Source organism: Vigna umbellata, chromosome 2 (genome assembly GCF_029865625.1).
Source record: "Vigna umbellata cultivar VRB3 chromosome 2, Vumbellata_1.0, whole genome shotgun sequence".
NCBI lineage: Eukaryota > Viridiplantae > Streptophyta > Magnoliopsida > Fabales > Fabaceae > Vigna > Vigna umbellata.
This window is the reverse complement of record NC_142166.1, coordinates 8348937-8375033: the sequence shown is the minus strand read 5'-3', so window position 1 is coordinate 8375033 and position 26097 is coordinate 8348937. Positions and strand designations below refer to the sequence as shown.

General features: G+C 29.8%; 2 protein-coding genes across 2 annotated transcripts; one reads left to right on the top strand and one right to left on the bottom strand.

The window, feature by feature from the left end:
* Window positions 1-3281: 3281 nt before the first annotated feature.
* LOC124848731 ((2S)-flavanone 2-hydroxylase-like) lies at window positions 3282-5016 on the top strand. The gene is given in 3 exon segments (XM_047326505.2): window positions 3282-3855; window positions 3858-4156; window positions 4357-5016. Coding segments are annotated over 3 exon segments (1533 nt in total).
* Window positions 5017-10173: 5157 nt separating this feature from the next.
* Window positions 10174-15942, bottom strand: LOC124849015 (uncharacterized). Its single transcript, XM_088105990.1, has 3 exons — window positions 15327-15942; window positions 11849-11855; window positions 10174-10853 (listed from the first exon to the last, which is right to left on the bottom strand). Exons 1-3 carry the CDS (start codon window positions 15914-15916, stop codon window positions 10422-10424), a joined length of 1029 nt encoding a protein of 342 aa, XP_087962116.1. The 5' UTR covers window positions 15917-15942; the 3' UTR covers window positions 10174-10421.
* Window positions 15943-26097: the final 10155 nt, after the last annotated feature.

Below are 26097 nucleotides of genomic sequence, written 5' to 3'. Positions count from 1 at the left end.
ATAATCATGTTGAAAGTGTTTGGGGTGAGAGATCTATTGTAACAATGAATAGGTAGAAAACTTGGTGTTCTGTTAAGGTTTAGTTCATTTTGAGAGGAAGTGAGATAATGATTTTAAGCATTAGAGGTCTAGAGTATTTTTGGGTTGTTGGGGGCATACTTAACCAATGCATTGTGACTTGTTTGAGTCACCAAAGTGGTCCAAATAGGTACAAAGAGTTAGATTTGTGTTTGGGATCTTCAAGTTGTGGAAATTGATGTTGAGGAGTAAAAGTTGAGTAGTAATCCCTTTAGAAATGTAGTAGGAACGTTTAGGATCAATTAGACAAGTTTAATTAAGTATAAAACACGAATTAGGGGTGTTAGAAGTTGGGGAAAATGACTAGAAATGGTAAAGAGTGTGTGAGTTGCATAATTTTGCAGAATTTGCGTTCTGCAGATTATGCAGACTCGCTGAGCTAATTGTTTCGCACAACGAGTCACCCTAGCGAGATGCTCTCTGTCAGGGCATTCGCACATAATTGTTCTGCATTGTGACTTGTTTGAGTCACCAAAGTGGTCCAAATAGGTACAAAGAGTTAGATTTGGGTTTGGGATCTTCAAGTTGTGGAAATTGATGTTGAGGAGTAAAAGTTGAGTAGTAATCCCTTTAGAAATGTAGTAGGAATGTTTAGGATCAATTAGACAAGTTTAATTAAGTATAAAACACGAATTAGGGGTGTTAGAAGTTGGGGAAAATGACTAGAAATGGTAAAGAGTGTGTGAGTTGCATAATTCTGCAGAATTTGCGTTCTGCAGATTATGCAGACTCGCTGAGCGAATTGTTTCGCACAACGAGTCACCCTAGCGAGATGCTCTTTGTCAGGGCATTCACACAACGAGTTGGTGCGTTGTGCGAATGGCTAGAGAGGGTTCCTCTCTGTTTGGTGATTCGCATAGCAAATCTGGGCGCTGTGCGACTGGTGGTTGCCTTGAAAATGCTAGTTTAATTCGTATAGCGAATTTGGGGTGTTATGCGAGGGTTTAGGGTCTGATAGTGTGTAGCAGAATTTTCAGTTTAGCATAGCGCACAGACTTGGTGCGTTGAGCGAATGTGAGTGAGTAAAACCCATTGTTTTTGTTATTCACACAACGAGTTTGGTGCGCTGAGCGACTTGCCTAGAATCTGTTTTTATTCTTTTTATTCCTATTTTATGATAACCTTGAACTATGTTTTGATTATTAGAATGGTGTAAAAGTATCTATGATATTGTATGATCAGTGAGGTTATATGTTTGGATTCAATGTGATAATATTATGGTATTTGGTTGTTCATGTCTTGAGTTAAGTTTCAAAGTGACAGTATGGTTGATGGACGTAATTCCATGGATCTCAAAGGAGGTTAAATGGTGGTGCCCTATGTTAGTGAACGTAATTCCATGGATCTCAAAGGGAGGTTACATGGTGGTGCTCTATGTTATTGGACATAATTCCATGATCTTCAAGGAGAAGATCCATGGTGGTGCCCTTGGTGTGTTTTAGAATGATTTGCATGGAAACTCAGTCTTGAGGGTTATCCTGAAACTACAATGGTCAATCATTCTCAAGTAGAGAGGATTGAACCATGTCGTGAGTAGTATCAGGAGGTCCTAGTCTTGGGTTCTTCCAGTATGGCCCAAGGGTGAATTGGTTCTGGAGTCATCTCTACATAAATGCAATTCAATATTCTCAAAAGTGCCTTACAAGAGATGTTGATATGTCTATATATAGGACTAAAAGTCCCTCCTATCTATCACATACCTAACACTTTTTACACATACTTTACTAAAAATAAAAGAAATACTACACTAAGATAATTGTGTTTGGGCGCGTCCATCCCCTTTAACATGATTAAATTGTAATATATAGATACAATTGAGATTCTCTAATGGTTTTTAGTGTTATATATTATGTTTAGCGTTACACTTATGTTAATATTTTAAAAAGAAATTCAATATGTTTTAAAACCAAAATTAGTGTCCATCGTTATTTTGAAGACACAACATAGAGGAACAACATAGAAAAAACAGAGAATCCAAAATGTATAACTTTTACTTTATCTTGAAATTGAATTTATTAAAAAAAATAAAATTTAATCTTAACTTAATTTCACAGCATAAGTTTAATAAAATAAGATTTATTATTTATATATTATAATCTTGGTATATTTTAATAGAGTTAAATTTAAAGTTACTTTTCAATAATATTAATATCTAGTATAGTTGAATTTGTTTTCGGTGGATTATATGTGATCTCGAAGAATATTTGAACTTCCTATTATATTGTTTCTAAACTGTAACAAATACAAATGTTATTTTAATATACTCATGCACATAATTTTTCTTAAGATTGAAAACTATTTGTGTATAAAAAGATTTAAAATTAAAAATATCTTGAAAAAAATTCATTCTAATATATTATGAGTAATTAATAATGAATTGAGATATGTGGCTTTGAAATTTTTTCATCCTACATACGGACGTTTCTTCCAATTCAAGATTCATGAATGGATAAGTGAACCACCGATAGGATTTTGTCTTCTTCCGGGATGCTTTATTTAATTCTTACATCAAATTAGTCTAATTGGTCTAATGTAATCTTGTATCATATATAGAAATTTATAGTGATATTTTGTTTTATATAGGTAATAAAATATTGCAATATTTTGGTCTTAATTGCAACTTTACTCTGACATATTGCACAATACTTTTGAATACTGATGTATAAGGGGATTTTTTTATGTTCATATTTTTATTTAATTTTACCTTTCATGAAGTATTTTTTTTCAAATTTAACTTTTTTTAGTTGCTTTAAATTTTATTATCTTTTAAAAATAATTAAATAAAAATTAATTAAACCACAAATTTTATAAACAAAATTTCTTGTAATTAATGATAAACTAACCTGATACCAATTATATTGTTAGATTTATGAATAAAATGAAGAATTAGTAATAAAGCCTTATAAAATAAAATACTTAATAATATTTTTAGAATAAAAAATGGAAACATACCTAAAGAATTAATATTGGAAATAACTAATTAATCAATCTGGTTTCTTGTTTTCGTTCTGTATTTGATTTTATTTTCTCATAAGATACTACTTACTCATATTACTCATATTGATAATATTTATAAAATCCACCCATTTAAGAAATTTCCGTAAAAAAATTTGCGCCAACTTGAAAAGTTTTCCTATATAAACACTCTAGATTCATCCCATGCATGCAAGGCCCTTCTTTTTTGTCTTAAGAAAGCCTCAGAAATGGAACCTCAACTCCTCTTTCTCTCTTTCTTCCTTTCAGCACCTCTACTTTACTTCTTACTCGCCATTTATTTCAACCACCACCTCCTCCCTCCCTCTCCACGGTGGCGCCTCCCAATAATAGGGCACATGCACCTGTTGGGTCCTCTCCTCCACCAATCCCTCCACACCCTCGCCCTCCAACACGGACCCTTTTTCTCTCTTCACTTCGCTTCCCTTCCCTGTATCATTGTTTCTTCTCCCCACTACGCCAAACTCCTCCTCCACACCTACCAACACGCATTCATCAACCGCATGCAAACCATCGCCGTCAAACGCCTCACCTACGATTCCTCTCTGGCTTTCGCGCGCTACGGTGAGTACTGGAGGTTCATCAAGAAGCTCAGCATGAACGAGCTTCTGGGCTCACGCAGCATCAACAACTTCCGCCACCTGCGCCAGCAAGAGACACGTGGCTTTCTGAGGGTTCTGGCCCTGAAAGCCAAGGCTGGTGAAGCCGTTAATGTGACGGAGGAGTTGCTTAGGTTGACGAATAACGTTATTTCGAGGATGATGTTGGGTGAAGCAGAGGAGGCAGTGATGTGGTGCGTGGAGTGACAAAGATCTTCGGGGAGTTTAATGTTTCGGATTTCGTTTGGTTGTTGGGGAAATTGGACCTTCAGGGTTTTGGGAAGAGGATAGAGGATCTGTTTGTGAGGTTGGATGCTATGGTGGAAAGGATTATTTGCAAACGAGAGGAAATGAGAAGAAGAAGAAAAAGGGTTGAAAATGGAGATTGTGACGTGAGAGACTTTCTTGATGTTTTACTTGATTGTGTTGAGGATGAAAACTGCCAAGTCAAAATTAACAGGGTTCACGTTAAAGCCCTCATTGTGGTAAACCCTTGCTTTCTTTACCCTAATTTTTTGTTTTTTTTTTTTTTACAATCTTAATGCATTTTTCTTCAATAATTTCACTTATTTATTTGACATATCTTTCTTTATCTCTCACGTTTTATCAATTGTTGTAGATACAAAACTACCTAGGAGAGGAACAGTATGATTTCTGACGTATATTGGTGAAATATGTTTGGTAGGATTTTCTGACAGCAGGGACTGATACCACAGCCATCTCAACAGAATGGGCATTGGTGGAGCTGATGAAGAACCCTTTGGTGGTAGAAAAAGCTCGAAAAGAGATGGAGAGTGTGGTGGGAAAAAACAAAGTTGTTGAAGAATGTGATTTTGAAAATCTACCTTACCTACAAGCCATTGTTAAGGAAACATTTCGTCTGCACCCAGCAGTGCCTATGGTTAACAGAATATGTGTTGCAGAGTGTAAGATTGAGAATTATGTGATCCCAAAGAACACACTACTGTTTGTGAATGTTTGGTCAATGGGAAGGAATCCAAAATATTGGGAGAAGCCATTAGAGTTTCGTCCGGAACGGTTCATGACGGTGGGTGAAGGAGGAGATTCGAATGGGGTGATGGATGTAATTGGTAAACATTTTGAACTTCTTCCTTTCGGTTGTGGAAGAAGAATGTGTCCTGGGGTATCTTTAGTGATGCAAGAGGTGCCAGCATCGCTTGGAGCTATCATTCAGTGTTTTGATTTTGAGGTGATGGATTCCAAAGGATTGAAGGCTGATGGTAGAGCGATTGATATGAATGAGAGGCCAGGATTAACGGCTCCAAGGACTCAGGACTTGCTTTGTCTTCCACTTCAAATATCCAATATACATCAAACAACTTAGAGTTGCTTCTGTATTCTTCTTTACAATCGCTTAGTATGTTCACCCTTTTCAATGGAATTTTAATAATTTTATTTTTCTTATGGATTTTAAGTGTATCTATCTATCTATATATATATATACATGAATTACTTAGACTTGAACTTTTAAATTAAATTAATTAAACCATACAATATTTTAAGGTGAGCTATGAAGTCACCTATATACAAAATAAAATGGTATTTGTCTTTACTTCGTATCACAAATATTAAAGTGATGTTTCTAACCGTTAACATGATTAAATTGTAATATATATATTATTACGAGAGTTTTAACCGATTAAATTGTAATATATAAATACAATCACTAGTAAAAAATAGGCTTTTTCACCTAATGTTAGAATAAGAAAAGTCAATGTTAAAAATAATTGATGATTTTGTTGTAAATAAATGTTCAAATTTGATGTCAAAAATCACTTTATTGTGACGTTATATGCTTATTTGACATTGGAATGCCACATGTTGGAAACTAACATTTTAGATGTTATATAGTTACATGAATCATTTCAACCTCTACATAACTGACCCTTAGGCGGTCAAAACACCGATTAGACATCTCAAAAGTGAAATTCTGACGTCAATTAACATTGGAGTTTCACTCTTTAGATGTTATATGTCCTTCAAATTTGATGAATTCATTAAAATGTTTGGTAGACAGCTGTAAAAGTTAACTAACATAAGATGTTTGATACCTTAGATTCTGACGTCAAATACTTATAAGATGTCGGAATTCTTTGCATTTCAACGTCACATCTGTCAAAAATTGTAAAAAAAAAAATCCATGCATATTATTTCTTTGTGCTTCTATTTCTGCTTGAACTTGCATTCTTGAAGACAAGTGAGACGAAGAACAAATGTTAGTTTTTTGTCACTTACCTCTTATGAGAGTGTTTCTCTTGTCTTTGTTGGGTTGTTTCATTAGTTTTGATTGATTTATATCGTTTTTCGTTTAGTATTGACGTGCTTTACACGAGTTCAAACTCCATCACCCTAAGTGAACCAACTACTTTGTTCACGAGTGCAAGGAAGAATAAAGGTTAGTTTTAGGTTATTTAGCATAAATGTATATGTTTCTACAAGTGGAGGATATGATTTTGTTTATGTTTATGGTTTGATTTCGTGTTTTCATGCTCCATTAAAGGTCAACCACAACAAACAACAGTGTCAGGAATTTCTTCACTTTCCATTGCTGCCAACAACTCCCTTCTATCAAGGTTAGTTTTTTGGTTTTGATACACATTGTAATGTAGTAATTTATTCATTATGGTATAATGAAGAGTGATACAATTTGGAGTTGGCATGGAGAAGTACTACAAACCTACAACTTCAAGGGGAACATATTATGTGGACGAATGGATGAGTGACCATTTAGAAGACATGATACGCAGTGTTGGTGAAGAAAAAATGAGATGATCCTTTAGCAAAGCTGATAACAAAATTATACAGGTTGAAAATAGAACCTGTAAAGTTGGAGTGAGATTTAAGAATATTTAGCCTCAAGTGTCATGTGCTATTGTATATTACTCTAAATGATGCATGAGAGGTCATTGTTGGAGAAAGAATGTTAAACATTTAATCCTACAACTAGGGTGCATGTAAGATTTTTCATTGTCTCCCCTTTTTAAATATTCAAATTGTTATATATATATACTTAACTTTATTGTTATAGATACGTGAATATATTCATGGTCACTAGTGCAAAAATAGTGTATAACGTCATGCGTTCAACGTCCAACCAATGAATAGTCAACGCTAAAAATGACCGATGGTACTTTTGTAAATAAATGCAATTATTAAACATCGTTTAGAATTATAATTCGACGTAAAATGATATAAAATGTTGAATGCCCCAACATTAGATGTCAAAAGGTTAGTGAATTCAATAAAAAATTGAGTGAGAGATTGAAAATTCATTCACTTTATCTTAGTGCGCGAGACCCTTTTCTCTTCTCAAACTTTTCTCGAACGAAGTTTGACGACCCATGTAATCTTTCTTTCATTTGATACAAATGCATGTTAATTAACTACTTTATGTATGATTTTCGTTTGTTTTGACTGATTATTTTAGTGCTTTTGTTCTTCATAGGCACATTCTGCTTTCTTCTTCACTGGTGACGACACTTTATTCCGACGAACCCACCTATTTAAGGTTAGTTTCCGTTTTTGTTTTGAAGAACTTGTTTGTTGTTTTTTGTTGAACTTGTTTGTTTTTGTTGTTTGGTTGAACTTGTTTGTTGTTGTTGTTTGATTGAATTTGTTTGTTGTTGATTATTGTTGCTTGTTTGATACTACACTACATGTTCATAGTTCATGCTTTATAAAATACCAAAAACTAAAATTTGTTGTTTTTTCTGTTTTTCAGAGGTGTCGTAGAGTTGTAAAAAATTATCACAATTAATTAAAAAAAATTGATTAACATCGTATATTGACAAAATTCGACGTTAATTTAACGTTGAATTTTTTAAATTCGACGTCAATTTAACGTCTCCTGATATAATGTCGTTCGCGAATTCACCGTTAAAAGTCCAAAATATTCAACGTTATACACAATTTTTGTACTAGTGGGTGGACCAAAGTCTGACATCCATGTATGGATTTTATTGTTATATATATTTAACTTTATTTTTTAAATCTTGTTGTACAAAGTTAAATTCAAATAATCATATATATACAAATATGGATGACTGAGTCCAAAAAAAAGATGTACACCATACCATATATTGATGGATATGCATTATTCATTGTACAATTTAATGAAAGTTTAATTAATCAACTCACAATTTGTCATTTATAATAGGATCTATTAATAACTTATTGTAATAATAGAATTGAAGTAAGTCAAAGCAAGTAATACATAAATTATTATTTTACTTATTCAATTTTAACAAATTTGATATGTATAATTATGATAGTATGAAATTATAATCAAATCAACAAAAATTTACGTCTTTTATATAAATATATTGACAGGTTAACATTTGATAAAAATTATACTGTATAAATTGATATTTGTAATGATTTTTATGGCTAAAGTCTTTCAATTAGATTCTAAGATTCGCATAAAGAGTACTTAAAATTTATTGTCTTTCTTTATATCGTGTGTGGTTTATATTTTCTTCGTTAATCGTGTTCTTTACGTTTCTTATTACTTTTTTTATGTTTCTATTTTTGAAGGACCTTTTAAAATACGTCCTTACATTCTTAGGGTCACATGGAGCTAGTTTCTTTAAGAAACAACAATTATCAAATACAATAATAAATACATCTAAGATACTCCTATGTAAAGGCATGCTATATGTGGTGAGGACGTTAAAATTTTTGTATTTCAATTGAGCATTTGTTGTTTAACTTTTTAATTAATTATGTGACATGATTATATATATATTTTTAATATTTTGTTTACTTATTATTACACTTTAAATAATATCAAGTTTTATGATTCATATTAAAATAGATTGAAATTGATGTAAAACGAAAAATGTTTTTTAATGTTCATTAAAAATGTGTAGATAACAAATATGGGATAAACTTCTTGATGTGACACCGTGCATTGACAACTATGACAACCTTGTTATTGAATACGTTTTGAATGAAAGTAATAAAAATTACTCGTTATTTTACATTAATTATAATATCATTTTTATATTAATAATGAAACTTTACATTTCTTAATACATAGAGACAATTAATTCATACATTAAAAAGAATATAAGAAGCAGGTCATTCAGTTAATGAAAAAATTAAATGAAAAGTTTTAATAAAAAATATAAGAATTTTGAATATACAAATTTAATACAGACTAAATGCTAATATTTATAAGAAAACGAAGAAAAGAGAATGGGACAAATAATTAATATCTTAACCTAAAATGGGATTGTTTGAATATCATTAAAGTTCTTAAAAAAAAATCCTCAATCAAATTTTACTTATCTGACAATCGAATCTATAAGTTATAAAATGAAAGTATCGAAACTCTCTTGGTTCATATTTTATGGAAAAACAATCTGATGATATGTGTATGGTTACGTATAGGCATTTAAGTATGTTTTGAGAAAGCAATTATGAAGCATGATATAGAGACATTAATAAAACAGGGACCAATAGCACCATAGGAAACAAACACAGAAACACTGAATAATACTGTCTACTCACTCTGTCTCGAATTGCTTGGTGGGTGGTGCCTCTGCTACTTCTTCACACATGGTGGTTGCTCACCAATACTGGATTCTTTAAGATATCAAATCAAAGTTATAACTATATACTAGTCTTCAAAACAACTCACAATTTATATATATATATATATATATATATATATATATATATATATATATATATAATCATGAAAGTCACATATTAACTATATACGTGATTAATTTATATTACAAATTGATTTTATAAAATTAAACAGACGTTTTTAATTAGCTTAAATTCATGAATAAATAATCTCCTAACTAACAATTTTAAGATATCTTTCGTCAGCTATGAACTGAAATACTTAATGGCACATAAACATCTTAGCCTTTGTTGTTAAATACTGAAATCCAATAACTATAAATCATTAACGTCTATTCAGAATATGACGAAGTTTTTTTTATGTATTAAAATCCATTTGTAATTGATATATATCACAAGCGACCAAATTGACGTTAGTTTAGGTGCACGTTGCTTAAATAAATACCAAATAATGACCCTATTGACTACATATCTGTTTCCATCTGCCCGCAGGCAATAAATTCCATGGCGTAATAAACTACTTATTAAATAAGATTATATTCCCATGAATTTCTTCCACATTTTATACAAGTATAAAATTAAAAGGAAAAATAAAACTTCTTATATAGTTTCACTTTTCTTAGTTTTTACCGCATTATATATATATATCGCTATTTAAGGGAAACTAATTAGTTTTGGTGTCACTTTTTAATTAAATATTTTTTTAATAAATAAAAATAATCTGTCTAAACAGTTTCAAAACAACTACAGAGAAATTATATTTTTATAAATTCTTTCAAACACTGATAGAAGTGTAAGTGACATAAGTCCAAATAAACTCTTTCAAACGCACCTTTCGACTTATCCCGAACATATTATGATAGAGTGTTATAAGGAAGGAATCACGATATGATTAATAATATAAAGTTCTATAATCCATAGTCTGGAGTACAAAGCAGTGATTCTCGGTTCTAGATTATGCATCCATGATACTATTACCTTGGCCATAACATGGCAAAGAAATGCTTGAAAAGAAGAACTACGAGTAATCCTTGCGAGAATATGTAAACTAAACTGTAACATGACAATGGTAGCGGTAACACCTCTTATTTTCTGCATATAGTTAAAACAGCATTCTGAACGTCACAGGTGGGTGCCTCAGTTGGAAGCAGGAGGGTACTTAGGGTGTGGTGGGTTGTGAACTGGTGGGGACTTATGAAGAGGAGGTTTATATTGAGACTCATGCACGGGTGGTTTTCCATATGGTGGCTTGTGAACCGGTGGTTGCTCAACAGGTGGCTTGTGAACCGGTGGCTTGTAAACTGGTGGTTTGTAAACTGGAGGGGACTTATAAACAGGTGGTTTCTCGTATTGTGACTCAAGCACTGGTGGCTTCCCATACGGTGGCTTGTGCACTGGCGGTTTCTGAACTGGGCTTTTGTAAACTGGTTTTTCCTCCTCAACTGGGGGTTTGTGAACCGGTGGCTTGTGAACCGGTGGCTTATAGACCGGTGGTTTTTCTACTGGTGGCTTGTAAACTGGTGGTTTTTCTACTGGGGGCTTGTGCACAGGTGGCTTTTGAACTGGAGGCTTGTAAGGTTTTTCATAGTTAGCAAGCACTTGAGGGGACAGAACAAGAGCTGCAAGGAGCAGAACCAGGGAGTTTAAGGAAACCATGTTGTTCATGTTTTAGTTGCTGAATGACAGAACCACTGCATGGTATTTATACTTGTTAGGGGTCTCACTATTACATACACATGTTTCAGTCTTTTAGTTATTTTATGACGCACTAAATAGATACCTCTCTGTAGGGTCAATATTTGGTGTGGATTTTCAGTAAATGTGTTGCTTTTTTTGTCTTTTTGTAGTTGTCAAGTTGGAAATTGAAATGGAACAACTATCTTTTCCACTATTTTTTTCATTTTCCAATACACGAGATGCTACTTCCGTTGAAAGGAGTTATAATTGTAGGTTTAGTTCCTAGTGCGATGCAAAAGCACTCCAAATAATTTAGTAGTAGCCTGTTTCAGTTTTGCTTCTCTGTTGCTTTATCCAAGAAAAAAGTGACTCCACCGGAGAAACTGAATGATTTGGTATCATTTGCTATGTTTGATTGGTAAAAAGTATGTTTGATTGATAAAAAGTAAGATTCGTGTATTATAAAAAACATGAGTGCAGTACATTGCTCTTCTTTTTTGTTTTTTCTGCAAGAAATACACCTACCACGGAATTGCTATGAGAAAGGAATTGAATGAAAAGCAACTACTAACATCAGTTAAAATAAAGATATCTAAAAATATTGAAGAGAAAATGATGTATTTAAAGTAACCTATCTTAAACTATTGAATGTATCTAAATAGAACTAAAATATATTGTGCTGGCTATAGTGAAATTAGTATCCAGTGAATAGTGTCACTTGGTTTGATTTGCTGTTAAAGATGGTTAGCAAATTTCATTGTTTTCAACTATTTTGCTAGAAAAGTCCACACACGAGATTGAAAGCGGGAAAGTGTGCACCATAAATAAATAAACAACAACTACAGTGACCTAACTTTATTTGGAATCTATATAAATCTTCCAATAACTTTATACCTTTTTTTTTCTAACCCCGCAAGTAGCAAATTATAGTGTCATTGGTGCAAAATCACCATTTTACATGTAAATATTATTATTTTTTTCGAAAAAACAATGTCTGAAAGGAACCTTTACCAAAATAATAAATAAGCAACTCATTTTTATATTGAGTTCTTGAGCACCAATTATAAAAAGTATATATTACATATATTACTTATTGCTAACACCCACATTTGCTAGATAATTAAAAAACTTAACTTGAAAAAAAATACAAAACAATAAAAACAATTAAAATACTAAAAATTAATAAAAAGATAGAAATACAAGACGTAATGTATATGACTAACAAGTATATTTCAGTCATATCATTCCTGATCGAATATAAGTAAGACTACTAAGTTAACATGTATTTAGTCCATTTCTATTCGATTAGTACAATATTGTATTGGCCACCTATTTACATTAATTTATAACTAATCATGATAGTTCAAAAGCTAACGAATATCTTGATTAATAGGCCCAAATTTGATAAGTGCGAAAATACTTACTATTCATACTTATTTTTATCCTTAAATTTGTATTTGTTCACGATTTGTGTTCTTCTCATAGGAAAATGTAAACTTTTCTTTTGTTTTTGTTTTAGGTTAGTTGGTCCTTTTTAGATTATTATATAAGAAAATGAAGAATTAATGAGAATGAGAGTTTATTACTAGAATCTTCTCGCTAAGTCACAACTAGGACCGGACAAAATTAACTAAATTGTACTAAACTATAGTTAATTGTACTATAATAAACTAAAAAAAACTAAACTAATTAATATAATATCCAAACTGTATTGTTTTATTGTTCAATTTTAAAATACTGAACTTATATCAGTTAACTAATAAATAAACTATACTATCCATTCAAACATAAGCATATTGTGATTAAAAAACGACAACTAAAATATATATCTAAACTAAATTTTGCATTCAAACATAAATATACTGGCATTCAAATATAAACATAGTCAATTTCAAAAAGCCGTAAATAAAATATATATAATTACAAACTTTAAATTGTGGAATTGAAGAAAAAATTATTTAAAATTCTATTTATTTTATATTTAAAATAATAAAATGGTATATTTAAAGATATTATTTTATATTTAAAATAATAAAATGGTATATTTAAAGATATTGTTTTATATTTAAAATAATAAAATAAATAGTATTTAAAGAAAAATATCTACTTTGTCCAATTTATTCACTGTTAAATTGGTGAATAATTAAGATTATAAAAGAAATTAATATGGAGCACAATGCACTTTTAACATTTGAATTTAACCACCAACTGAATTTATTAGATGAATTAACCATAATTTAAATCCAAATTAAAATTATACTGTCTTAATTTTTATTAATATTGTTAATATTGTAAACAATTATTTAAGTTCATAACTTTTCAATACTAAACTCATAACAACCAACCGTGGGAAAACAATTATCCAATACTAAACGCATAAAAACCAACCGTGGGAAAACAATTATGCAGTGGATAGTGTGCTTACAAATTTCAGAATAGTGTACTTACAATTTTCAGTTCCGTTAACTAATATTAGTTCAGTTTTAAAACAGAACTCTTAAACAGTATACTTTATATATTATATTAAGCAGTTTAGCTTTTTTAGTTTATTAAAAATATAATTAACTGTAGTGTAATATAATTCAGTACGTTATCTTCAGCTCTAATCACAATTGGTTAACTTATCCAAGAAAAAAATATTGACTCAATGAGTATATTGTCTCGCTTAACAAAATTAATCAGTTAACATCGAAACAAGTTGATTTTTTGTCCAGTATATACATATATGCTCACTCAACGAAATTAGTGAAATGTTATATTCTAGGACTGGTTATTTAGTTAGGGGGAAAAAAGAAAGAAAAAGAATTCTAGTTATGGAAATATATTTTTTTTAAAGTTTTTTACTAATTCTAAATATATCATATTTTAAGAAAGTTTATGTTGTATTTTAAGATATTTGTATAACATATGATAAATAAGTCTTTAAAAACATTAAATTTTAACGTCTCAAAAATAGTGTTGTGTGTGGGTAATGATTTATAGGGTGATAACTAGGGAAGAAACTTGCCTCTGGGTGTTTAATGGGTTGTGAAAAAAACCAACCACAGTCCCCCTGTGTGGTGTACTTCCGGATCCGGAAGTCATATTCAATTATTATATATATATATATATATATATATATATATATATATATATATATATATATATATATATATAATTAAGAGGGATAAAATAGAAAGGAATGAAAAATTTAGGGGTGCGGGAAGAAAATAACGTGGTTCAAAAAGAAGCCCCTTTCGCATCATGACCTTGTGGTCCAGCACATTTTCCCTCCTTCTAAATGGGGTGATTCAGCGCTATTCTTGTGTTTCTCTGCCTTATTAAAATAAAGTACTATGATATGCTAATAATTTTTTTAATAATTTTTTAATAATAAATTACGTGTTACTATTTTATTATATTTTTTTAGTTTGTTTGAATTTATTTTTAAAAATATATTTAAAATAGATCAATAGTAAACGTTGTCAGAAAATTAAAAAAATATGTTAAAAAACATTTTTTATAAAATAAACTTTCTCATTAAATCTTTTCAGAAAGAAATATAAGAGAAGAAAAATGAAATGAATTTCTGTATAAGCTAAAACTACTTTATTATTTTTTGCATAAAAAAATCATTTTAATTTAGGGCTAATTTCATTTTTTTTCCCTTAAAATCCTTATAGAAACATTGTGTTTGTGAGTTAATTCTATTTTACTAGACACTGATTCTTTTTGCTTATTTTTTTTTCTCTCAAGAGTAAAAATGGAGAACTTTCTAGCACATACGCTTAAAACTTTCTGATTCAGTTCAATCTCCTTCAACATAATTACCTTTATATTAGTTTAGGTGCATGCACTTCAGTAAACACCAAACAGATCTGTAACCTTTCTATATTGACCTTCATTAACCACTCTTCTGACTCTGTAACCTTTACTAACCACTCTTCTTCCGACTCTGCTTCACAGAACATTCCATGCACCTACGTTGCACGACAAGAATGTAGGATCCATTTCTAAGTTGACCATATTGCGTTAAAGTGATTTAGGATTAATAATTAATCAGCCGAGACAAGTAATATCAGAAGGCTTAAAAGATATTCTATTCATAAGCTGGAGTACAAAGCACAAATATTTCATCCCCGTGCATGCATATTCTTATCTTGGCCAGAGACAGTAAAAAAGACAACTTGAAACCAAGAAACTAAGAGTAATCCGTTCCACAATTCGTAAGCAAATCTATAATCCGAGCATGGCAATGGTATAGTAATAATAGCTATGCCTCTTATTTAGCACATACTTAGTACACCTCTTATCATGCATCATAAACGGGTGCTATCAGTTGGAGGGTACTTCGGGTAAGGTGGCTTCCCATATGGTGGCTTATACACCGGTGGCTTCTCAACTGGGGGCTTGTAAACCGGTGGCTTCTCCACTGGTGGCTTGTACACTGGTGGTTTCTCCACCGGAGGCTTGTACACCGGTGGTTTCTCAACTGGGGGCTTGTACACCGGTGGCTTCTCAACAGGAGGCTTGTACACCGGTGGCTTCTCAACAGGGGGCTTGTACACCGGTGGCTTCTCAACAGGGGGCTTGTACACTGGTGGTTTCTCATATTGAGACTCATGCACAGGTGGCTTTCCATACGGTGGCTTGTAAACTGGTGGTTTCTCAACTGGGGGTTTGTAAACTGGTGGTTTCTCAACCGGGGGCTTGTAAACTGGTGGTTTCTCAACCGGTGGCTTGTAAACGGGTGGTTTTTCAACCGGTGGCTTGTAAACGGGTGGTTTTTCTACTGGTGGCTTATAAACTGGTGGTTTTTCAACTGGGGGTTTGTACACAGGTGGCTTCTCAACGGGAGGCTTGTAGACAGGAGGTTTTTCTACTGGGGGCTTCTCATAGTTAGCAAGCACTTGAGGGGACAGAACAAAAGCTGCAAGTAGCAGAGCTAGGGAGCTTAACGAAGCCATGTTCTTCATGTTTCAGTTGCTGAATAACACAAGCAGTGCATGGTATTTATACTAGTTTGGGGACTTACTGTTACGTACATGTCTCAGTCTACTGGTTCTTTCTATGATGCGGTGGCAAGTTGCAACTGTGTAAAAGGTCAATATTTGGTGTTGAATTTCAATGATTATGTAGGAGATGCTGTCTTCTTGTAGCTGCAAAGTTTGAAGTTAAACGGGAACATTGAGAACTACATGTCAGTGGGAACATGTTTCTCAGTTTCAACGCACCGACTAGCTGTCCCATTAATTAATTTTGGATAATTTCAAGTGCCATACCAAATAATTGAATGGCTCGAAAGAGTAGTGGCTAGTGTCTGGTTCTGACTCATGCTTACTGTTTCGGATGTGTAGGGCCGTGCAGTTCTAAACCTTCACGTCTTCCTGTCCACTTATCCTGGCAGCTGGTCTTCTGTCCTGATTCTCAGTTCTTTCTCTCAATCCTGAGGGGTAGAGACCTGCAAAAGATTCTCCGATGCCAAAGTCAGTTTCAGAGCAATGGCTTTTCTCAAGGATAGCAATAAATGTGCATTCAATGTAACCTATCTACCACTCACCATGAACCTGTATTTATAGTTTTCGCTATGGGCTTGGGATTAGTGAAAAGTTAATTACGGCCCAATCAGCCCAATAGCTTCTAATTTTTACTTACCTCTAAACCAGGTTAATTTGCTTAGGTCGTAGTGATCAGTGGTTGGGCCGGTCATCATGATGTGGGCGTCCGCCCCGGTGAAACGGGCGTCCGCCCAATCGCTACGGGCGTCCGCCTTACCTATGGATGACTCGGGCACTAAATTGGGCGGACGATCCTCTACGAGGTCGTCCGGCTCTCCCTGGTGCCAGACGTTTTCGTCTCGGCATTTTCTTGTAGAACACTGAGTATAGAGAGTGCGGGTCTATCTTGTGGTGATGGAATTCCAAGTGAGTTCTTCAAAGTTTTTCTTACAAACAGAGGTTCCGCCCCTTCGGTCGACGTAGGCATCGAGATCGGCGGACGGCCTTGTTCGTGGCGCCCAGCACCTGCTGGTGTAGGAGAGTTTGTACGGAGTCTAGGTTCAATCCGTGCCTACTTGGGTGGTCGAGCATTTATCCCTCCGGGTGTGGCGTGGGCGCCGAGCTGAGCGGGCGGCCTTTCTGAGGAGCGCCTTTTGTACAGCACCCGGCACTTTAGGCGTCCTTCGTACGGCGCCCGGCACTTTGGGCGTCCTTCGTACGGCGCCTGGTATTTCGGGCGTCCTTCGTACGGCGCCTGGCACTTCGGCGCCCTTCGTACGGCGCCTGGCCCTTCGGCGCCCTTCGTACGGCGTCCGGTATTTCGGGCGTCTCGGTATTTCGGGCGTCCTTTGTACGGCGCCCGACACTCTCTGGTACACTTACTAACTGAGAAATAGAGTCTTCACATGGGAGACTTAATTTAGATATATATGCCAAATTAGAGCCTGCTTTGCATATATATAGTTTTGTTGCTAACTTGTTATACAATTCTTCTTAAGTTTACACTATAATTAGATAATGGGAGACTTGTCTGGTTCTTACGTTTTTTCTTCGAAAGAAAACCTACCACGCAAACCTATTGGGAAATGAATGCTGTTTGATAACAGGTTTAAACTAAGGCAATTTTGCGCCTCTGTAAAGTACTCTACCTGAAAGCTTGCAACAAAATCTTTTCAACCATTTTGATATTCGTCTGATATCTCTACCTCCAGTTCCTGAGCTCTTTCTTCTTAATATTCTCTTTCGTTTTAAGCAGAAAAAGTGACCTGATCATGGGGCTAAGTTTTAATATAAGAGTTTCATTATTTCATCTTCATCCTAAAAATAAAAATTCATTTTAATCTCATTTCCAAATTCAACAAGTATATAATTTTTGTTTCATTTTATCATCACCTGATAATGACGAATATATACCTATACTCGTATCATATTTGTACCGTTTCAAATATTAATTAAATTATTTTTATAAAAAATATAAATTTCAACAAAGAAAAAAATTATGATATTATCAAAATATTCAATATTAAAAGAATATATTTATTTTGCTTTTTTGGATATCAAATATTAAAAAAATATTTAATTATATAAATATCAAATTAAAGTATTAAATAATAATTCAAAAAATTCAAAAAATTCAAAAAATTATTACATCTAATTAAAATTTCATAATAATCAAAATATTTATTAATTTTCCAAATAATTAGTAATTTCACTTCTATTACGTATAGAAAAGAAGAAAAATAATTAAGTATGATATAGTAAACGAAATTAAAAAATTTAGTTCTGAAACATAATAATATTTTAATAAATTACTGATATTTAAAATTATTTAATAAATTATAAATAATTTAGTAATTTAAACATAAATAAAGATGAATATGAAAATAAATATTGAAAAGATACCTATTCAATTTTAAAAAGTAAATATTACTCATTCATTTCCATAAAATCTTCAGATTTTCCGTCATAAGCAACTTAATTTACCATCCCTATTTTGGTACAGTGGTGAAAGAGTATGGTTAATTCCATTCTAGGATCGAAGACTTCTCAGCCACCGACATCTTTTTGAACCTAATGCTCTGTTTTTCGGCAGAGTAAAAAGGAATAAAGGAGAAAGGGAATTGTTTTCACCTTTGTAAATTCATTGAATATGGATTGTTGTCTACTCCATTTACCAATAAAAAACATACTTTTTGAATTCAAATTATTCAATGCCTTTTCACTAAAACTTGTTGTCTGCATGTTTAATTATTTAAGATTCCATTCTCAGTGTAATTCCATTTTACTTTCTATATCAAATATGTATCGTACGGTCCTTATACTTGGCGTATGTCCTCTCGTACGATTTTTTTCATGGCCGTTTTCTCAAGGCTGATCTCTTAGATCGTCCAGTGTCCTTCCAGAATATCTTTCCGTAACCGTGCCAATTAGTAATGATTTACTAAACTCCTGATAAAATTTAAGGTATGATTGGATCATTAAATAAAGATCCATCACAACCGGTATAAGTAAAAGTGTCAGATATGATTTTTGGATCACGCTGTTGATTATACACATCACATGCATTATTTGCAGTACTATTTTATATTTACTTGCGTTTAAGCATGGAGAGAATATTAATATTTTAAAATAATATTGTGAATAAAGGTATAGCTGTTAAGAACGTCGAATTGGTGTTTAATTATTTTTCTATTAATAACCTCAGAAAACTTTTATTATAACAAGTTAGAAAAATTGAGGTTCTCAAAAACAATAATATTTCAAGTTAATAAAAATAGGTGTAAGAAAATATATATATATATATATATATATATATATATATATATATATATATATATATATATATATATATATATATATATATATATATATATATGCAAAATATTTTTATTGATCTAAAACTCTTTGAAAAGGTAAATTACAACCACACTTTATATATATGAAACTTGTAATTATAAAATGTTAAAATTAATGGACAAAATACACTACGCAATCTGTAAAATGATCGCGCGACTTTTGACAAGAGACAGTGAGAAATACTCAACAAATTAAGATTAAAGAAACATCAAACTCACCGAACTTCTTGACATAAGAAAACTTTTTAAAAGATTTAAAATTTGTACTTATCAAATTTTAAGGAGATTTTTCTTGAATATGTAAGATGTGCAATGTCAATTATAATTACTAAAACTCAAGAAAGTGATAAAAAAATTATAAAAATATGCTAAAAAATTATAAAACTCAACTGTATATCACTAATAATAATTAATTATATTAAATTATGATAGACTATGTTCTACTTGAAGCCTTTTTAAAATATGCTAAAAATGACACTTAAAAGTTTAAATGAAAGTAGCTAATGAATATATATGTGATACTTATTCTTAATTTAATCACTTCGGAATCCATGATTCATTTTCATTCAAACATAAAAAGTTATAAAGAAACAATATACTTTTGTATAATCATCAAAATACAACAAAGTTAAACTAAATCTCGAATCTTCATGACCCATAATTAATTTTGTATCAACTTTTCATTCTTTATGTTTTCTCCCCTTTTATTTATTTTTTATTTGTTATTACTCATTTTCTTATCATCTCTTAAATATCCCTCGCTTCTTGGATTTATCTATTGTTGATATACAAACATATATTTGTTTTATTAAAATTATTAAGTATTATCTTATATTATGTTTAAAAATAAAATATTTAAAAATTATTTATATATTTCATTGTTAAATAATTACACATGTTTAATAATTACATAATTTAAATGTTAACGGTAAGTGCAATTTAAATATATATTTTTATATATTTTTTAAAGTAAAACCATGACAAAATTTTAAGTTTTAAAATGGACAATTCTTCATATATTATTATCGAAGGTTGAAATATCTAATATAAAACTTTTAATTTTAAAACTCTATACTTAAAAAAAGTTCGCATATGGTATAAATTAAATCCTTCCATCCAAATTAAGAATTCAAAGTTTAAACTTAGATGTAGGTTTAATAAAGCACATAAACAATACCTTTTAGTTTCGTGTATTTTTCTAGTTTTAAAGGTTAGTTTTCTTCTTTTAATTTATAGTTTTAAAATAAATTAATTACATTAAAACTATTCCTAGATATATTCGTATATTGTTGTGGTGAGATCAATCAAATAATAGTAAAAATAAATACAGCAGTGATATTGATTGTAAAATTGTAAGGGTAATAATAGACTTCAAAATCAACCCATTGGGTTATTCATATATCTTCTTCCAATCATCACCACTCAAACCAATGTTAATTGAAATTTAATTTTCCTTTTAATAATCTCTTAAAGTTTCACTTGAACCTAACCACAACCCAATTTAATTTAATTATATTTTAGTGAGTGGGACTATTGAGTTTTATTTAACACACCCATTTATAATTAGAGGAGATAACCTGTTTATAAAGGGTTAAATATGTTTTTAGTCTCTAAATTATTGGCCGTTTCTGGTTTTCGTCCCTTTTTCAAAATAAGGTACAATTTGGTCCTCATTATTTTCAAAACTTTGGTTTTAGTCCTCGAAAACTAACACCGTTAAAAATTTGGAAGTTTTCGAGGTTAGTTTTCGAGGACTAAAACCAAAGTTTCAAGGACTAAAACTAAGGTTTCAAAAAGAATGAGGACAAAATTGTACCTTATTTTGAAAGAGGGACGAAAACCAGAAACGGCCAATAGTTTAGGGACTAAAAACATATTTAATCCGTTTATAAATTATGAAACCCAATGAACTCTGTCCAACTTATCTACTATGTAATATATATATATATATATATATATATATATATATATATATATATACTAAAAAAAATCTATTTATCTTATTGGAAATATTTATTTTAAATGATTTTTTAATAATTATTTTAAAAAATACTCCGCTGATAATCTAACTCAATCTAATTATAATTGAGTTGAATGATTAAATAATAAAACTAAATTTAACACCACTCGTTCCAATTAAATTTAATTAAAAATTAGATTAAATTCGACTGATATATGACTGGCCCCTCTAATTTCACTTATGATCAAAAGAAGAAAAACTACTAAGAATTAATACTTTTTTTTTGTAATTTTAATTTCAATTTTATTTCCTCATGATCTATTAATTTTTATTTTTATTTTAAATTTTAATCTGGTCTTAATTTTCAATTGAGACAGGTTTTGAAAGTTAAAAAATATTATTTTAAATTGTGATGGTTTTTTCTCATTTAAGAGAAACGGGGAATTGAACCAAAAATATTGGTCTGTCCAGAGCACATACCAAATGATATAGACGTGTTAACCACCACAGATAAATATAAACCAAAAACGAAGAAAAAAAAAACAAAAAGACAAATTACAAAATTACATTTATTATAAGTCAAAATATTAATTACTTTTATAATATTGATCAAATATTTTTATTGATAATGGTTGCTTTTATAATATGACATAATTTTTTTTCTAAGAAATTATTAAGTCATGATTTTTTTTAGTTGATTGTTCAATACAAATTTTAATTTTCAACCACATTAATCAGTAATTAACTTTTCAATAAATATTAAACGTGATAAAATATTGATAGTTTATCACTAAACTAATATTTTATTAACTAAAATAACTTTAAACTATTCAAGATTACTTAAAAATGTTTAAGTGTTATATTTTTTACATTATATTTATGGTTTCAATATTTTTTTAAGACTTGTAAAACAAGTGTATTGTGATTTTGATTCTTGTAAATTTTTTCTCTGTTCTTATTATTTTCAAAATTGAAAATCTTTTTGTCTTTATGCCTAGTATTATCTAACACTCTATGTGTGTTCAATTAAAAGTCAAATATTCTAGGTAATTATATTATTAGTGTTATTACACAATATACATACATACATACATATATATATATATATATATATATATATATATATATATATATATATATATATAATATCTTTAAAAATTATGATTTATACAGATAATAAAAAGTATTATTTTTTTAGAGCTTGAAACTTAGTTATGATTTTGAAATAAGAGTATTTTATATTTGAGATATTATTTACTTTTGAGTATAAGCTTAAATGTGGTTTTATTCTTAAAAAATACATTAAAAGATTGAAAGAAAAAAAAAGATATTTAAACTTTTCTTAATATACCTTCTAAACAATTCAAAACTACTGAATCTATTGAAACAATTTTAAATTTTGAAAAAAAAATAAAAATTAAATATTTTACAAGGACAAAACCAAAATTTATATATTTAATAAAGACTAAAAATAAGTATTTCCAATTTTATCACATGAAGGACAAGGGAAATAAGAACAATATTTTTTATATTTGAGATATACTAAAGACATTGAAAATTATACTCCTGTATTGTATTTTCTTTTCAAAAGTTTTGTTTCTTTTGTCATTCTTAACGTTTAAAAAGGTTATAAAAATAACACTAACTAACTTTTTCTTTTATGATTTATACTTTTATCCTTCCTTTAATCTTTAATATATAAATACTTTATTGAATTAAAAAAAAAAAGTCATTACACTCTTTTTTTTCTTTTGAAAAAGAACCTTACATTTACTTTTAAATTTGTACAATGCATTGATTAGTTTGAAAAAGAAACTCACCAGAGAACATGCAAAGGTAGTGTTGTCAACATATGTTTTACACTAAAATCAATCACGTAACTTAAAGAACATAAAATAATGAAAGTTGGGTAGAAATTAATGTACGTATAATAAAAAAAGTGATTTCCTTTTTCTAAAAGCAAACATGTTGGTAAACGACCGCGTTCAAGTTAATCTTCTCCCAACACATCAAATGATAAAGACACGTTAACTAACCTACACAATTATATATACCAAAAAAGAAAAAGAAAAACAGCAGCAAATGACAAAAAACTACATGTATTAAAAATAACTCAAAATTCATAATTTTAATTTGAAGGGTTAAAAAAATTACTGGTACAAACTTTAATTTTTAGGAAAAAAATTAAGAAAAAATAATGAAAAAAATATATGAAATGAGTTACGTTACTGAAGTTAGTTTAATTTGTAAAAAGTCGTAATTCTTTTAAATTTTTAATTTGTTCATAAACTACCTTTGAGTTACGAAATTTATTTAAATTTTTTTCTAAAACTTTGATTAGAAAATTTGTTCAAATATCACCTAGAATTATTATTTTTCACTCTTATAAATACACACTTTAATATCGTATTTTCTGTTATTCAAGTGTTTATTTCGCATATGTTATTTATGAAGTAGCTAAATAAATTAAATCAATCATCTTAAATTAACTACTATATTTTTTTTGCACACACATATCTATAGTCTTAGATATTGTCTCTTTTAAATTTATATCATCATTTTAATTATCTTTAAATTGAATTCTAATAATTTTTGGAAATAAATAATTAAAAGATATCATTTCAAATCCAAAATATAATTTATATATTTAAAAATTTTATTTACTATGAAGTTTATTTATAATATAATTCATATATTAAATTTATTTAGTCAGACTAAATTTTATAATCAAGTTAATTTACACTTCTCGATTAAAAAACTATTTTTGATCAATTAACTTGGGACACTAGTTAAAATTTTGTATTTTAAATTGAATAATATAAAAATATATAATTAAAGATGACTATTTTTCATAATTAAATTATTTATTAAAATAGAAATACAGTGATGGATACAGCTATTCACCGTCTGTATCTTTTGACAATGTAAGCCAGAATTTAAAGCTTGATAATGTTATTTTATGAATAGAAAAACGAAAGAGAAATATTTAACTTTTTCATAGAATGCACATTGCCTACCTATGGAGTAGGGAAGGGTTGGTGTCCCATATTCTACACTACCGCTACAAAATTCCCTTGTCTCCTTTTTTCTTCTCACAATCATATCTTTGAAATTGAAATTTTAAAACTAAATTTCTCACAATATCGCTTTGAAATTAAAATTTTAAAAGTAAAATATGTTTTACAACTTCTTCAACAAGTGAACACAAAAATTCTTAGAAGGCAAAATGAGTTCTTAAGAACCATCAATATTTAAAGTTTCTTAAATATGAATATTATTTGTTGTTTGTTTTGTCTAACGTATGTTTATATATATATATATATATATATATATATATATATATATATATATATATATATATATATATATATATATATATATATATATATATATATATATATATATATATATATTTATTGATCATCTCAATGTCAAATTTATAAATGTTCAATTTTATGTTTATAGATAATGTATGCATTTTCATTCTTCTAATAGGATTTCATAACGGTCTATCAACATTAAAATCCCATGAAGAACATTATAAAAGTTGTTCCATACAAAAATCATATTTTTAAAAAAGACTGCAAGTTAGAGTTGTATTAAACGTCGCACTTTGTTTAAAAGTTGATAGAAGTTATGTGCATAGACATGTAAAACTTTGTTGTGTTTCAAATAAGTTATTAAAGAAGCCATACACATTTAATTTAATGCTTAGTCAAGAGCATTTAATATGTCTCACTACTTTAATCATGATCAAAAGAAAAAAATGGTAATAAGAGAAACTTTCAATTTGGCTCACAACGACTTCAAAGAATTTGCAATGACTATTTTCTTCTCAAAATCTTTGTAAAAAGGATATTTGTCAAGAAGAAAGATAGGAGAAGCTCTTATAATAAGAACGAGAACATGTTTTTTGTATTCTTAAGTAATTCTTAGCCTTATTAACATTTCTTATATTGAAAAACATGATATTTAACACAAAATATTTTTTCCTACCTCAATGCAATGGATAAATAACATGAAGATCTTCATTGCTGCCTCCAGGAATCCACATCATTATTTGAATCTTGAGTATCCTAAAAAGATAAATATTCTATATAATTATTTCAACATTAAATAATATTCATTAACAACACACACAAAAAGTTTTAAAATACCTACTTGAAATTAGGTTAAAAATGTAGGAGAAATTTCATCTAAATTTATTTGCATTGACTATTCCCTGGTCCCTTTCTAAACTTAAGTTACAATGCAAGCGATGGAATTGCATATGTTTCCATGTGCATTAAGAGATTTTACATTCTGATCAAACAAAAAATAGTTTGGGTAAGTATATTTATTTTTAAGTATAATGACTAAAATGTAAAGTTTGTGTAAGTATATATATATATATATATATATATATATATGTATATATATGTATATGTATATGTATATATATGTATATGTATATGTATGTATATGTATATGTATGTACGTGTGTGTTGATCTTTTTTATCAAATCACACATGACACTTGACTTTTTTTTCTTTATTCTTTTCTGTTTATCATTATTTCTTTTACAGCTGTGTACAATGAATAAGCACTTTACTTTTGTCGTTTTCATATTAACTGGAGACGATCTTTAACTACTCTTCCGTGTCTACCTCACTAAATTTTATGCACCACCGTGGTACGACAAGAATCTTAAGATTAACGTTTCTTTTTTTATCAGAAAAATAAAGATACAAGTCAGACAAAGGTAACAGGGTATCCAACCAATATACTCTAAGATTTATACTTAAGCTGATCATAGTGTCATAAAGTAATTTATTAAGGATTTGCTTGCTTAATCGACCCAGCAA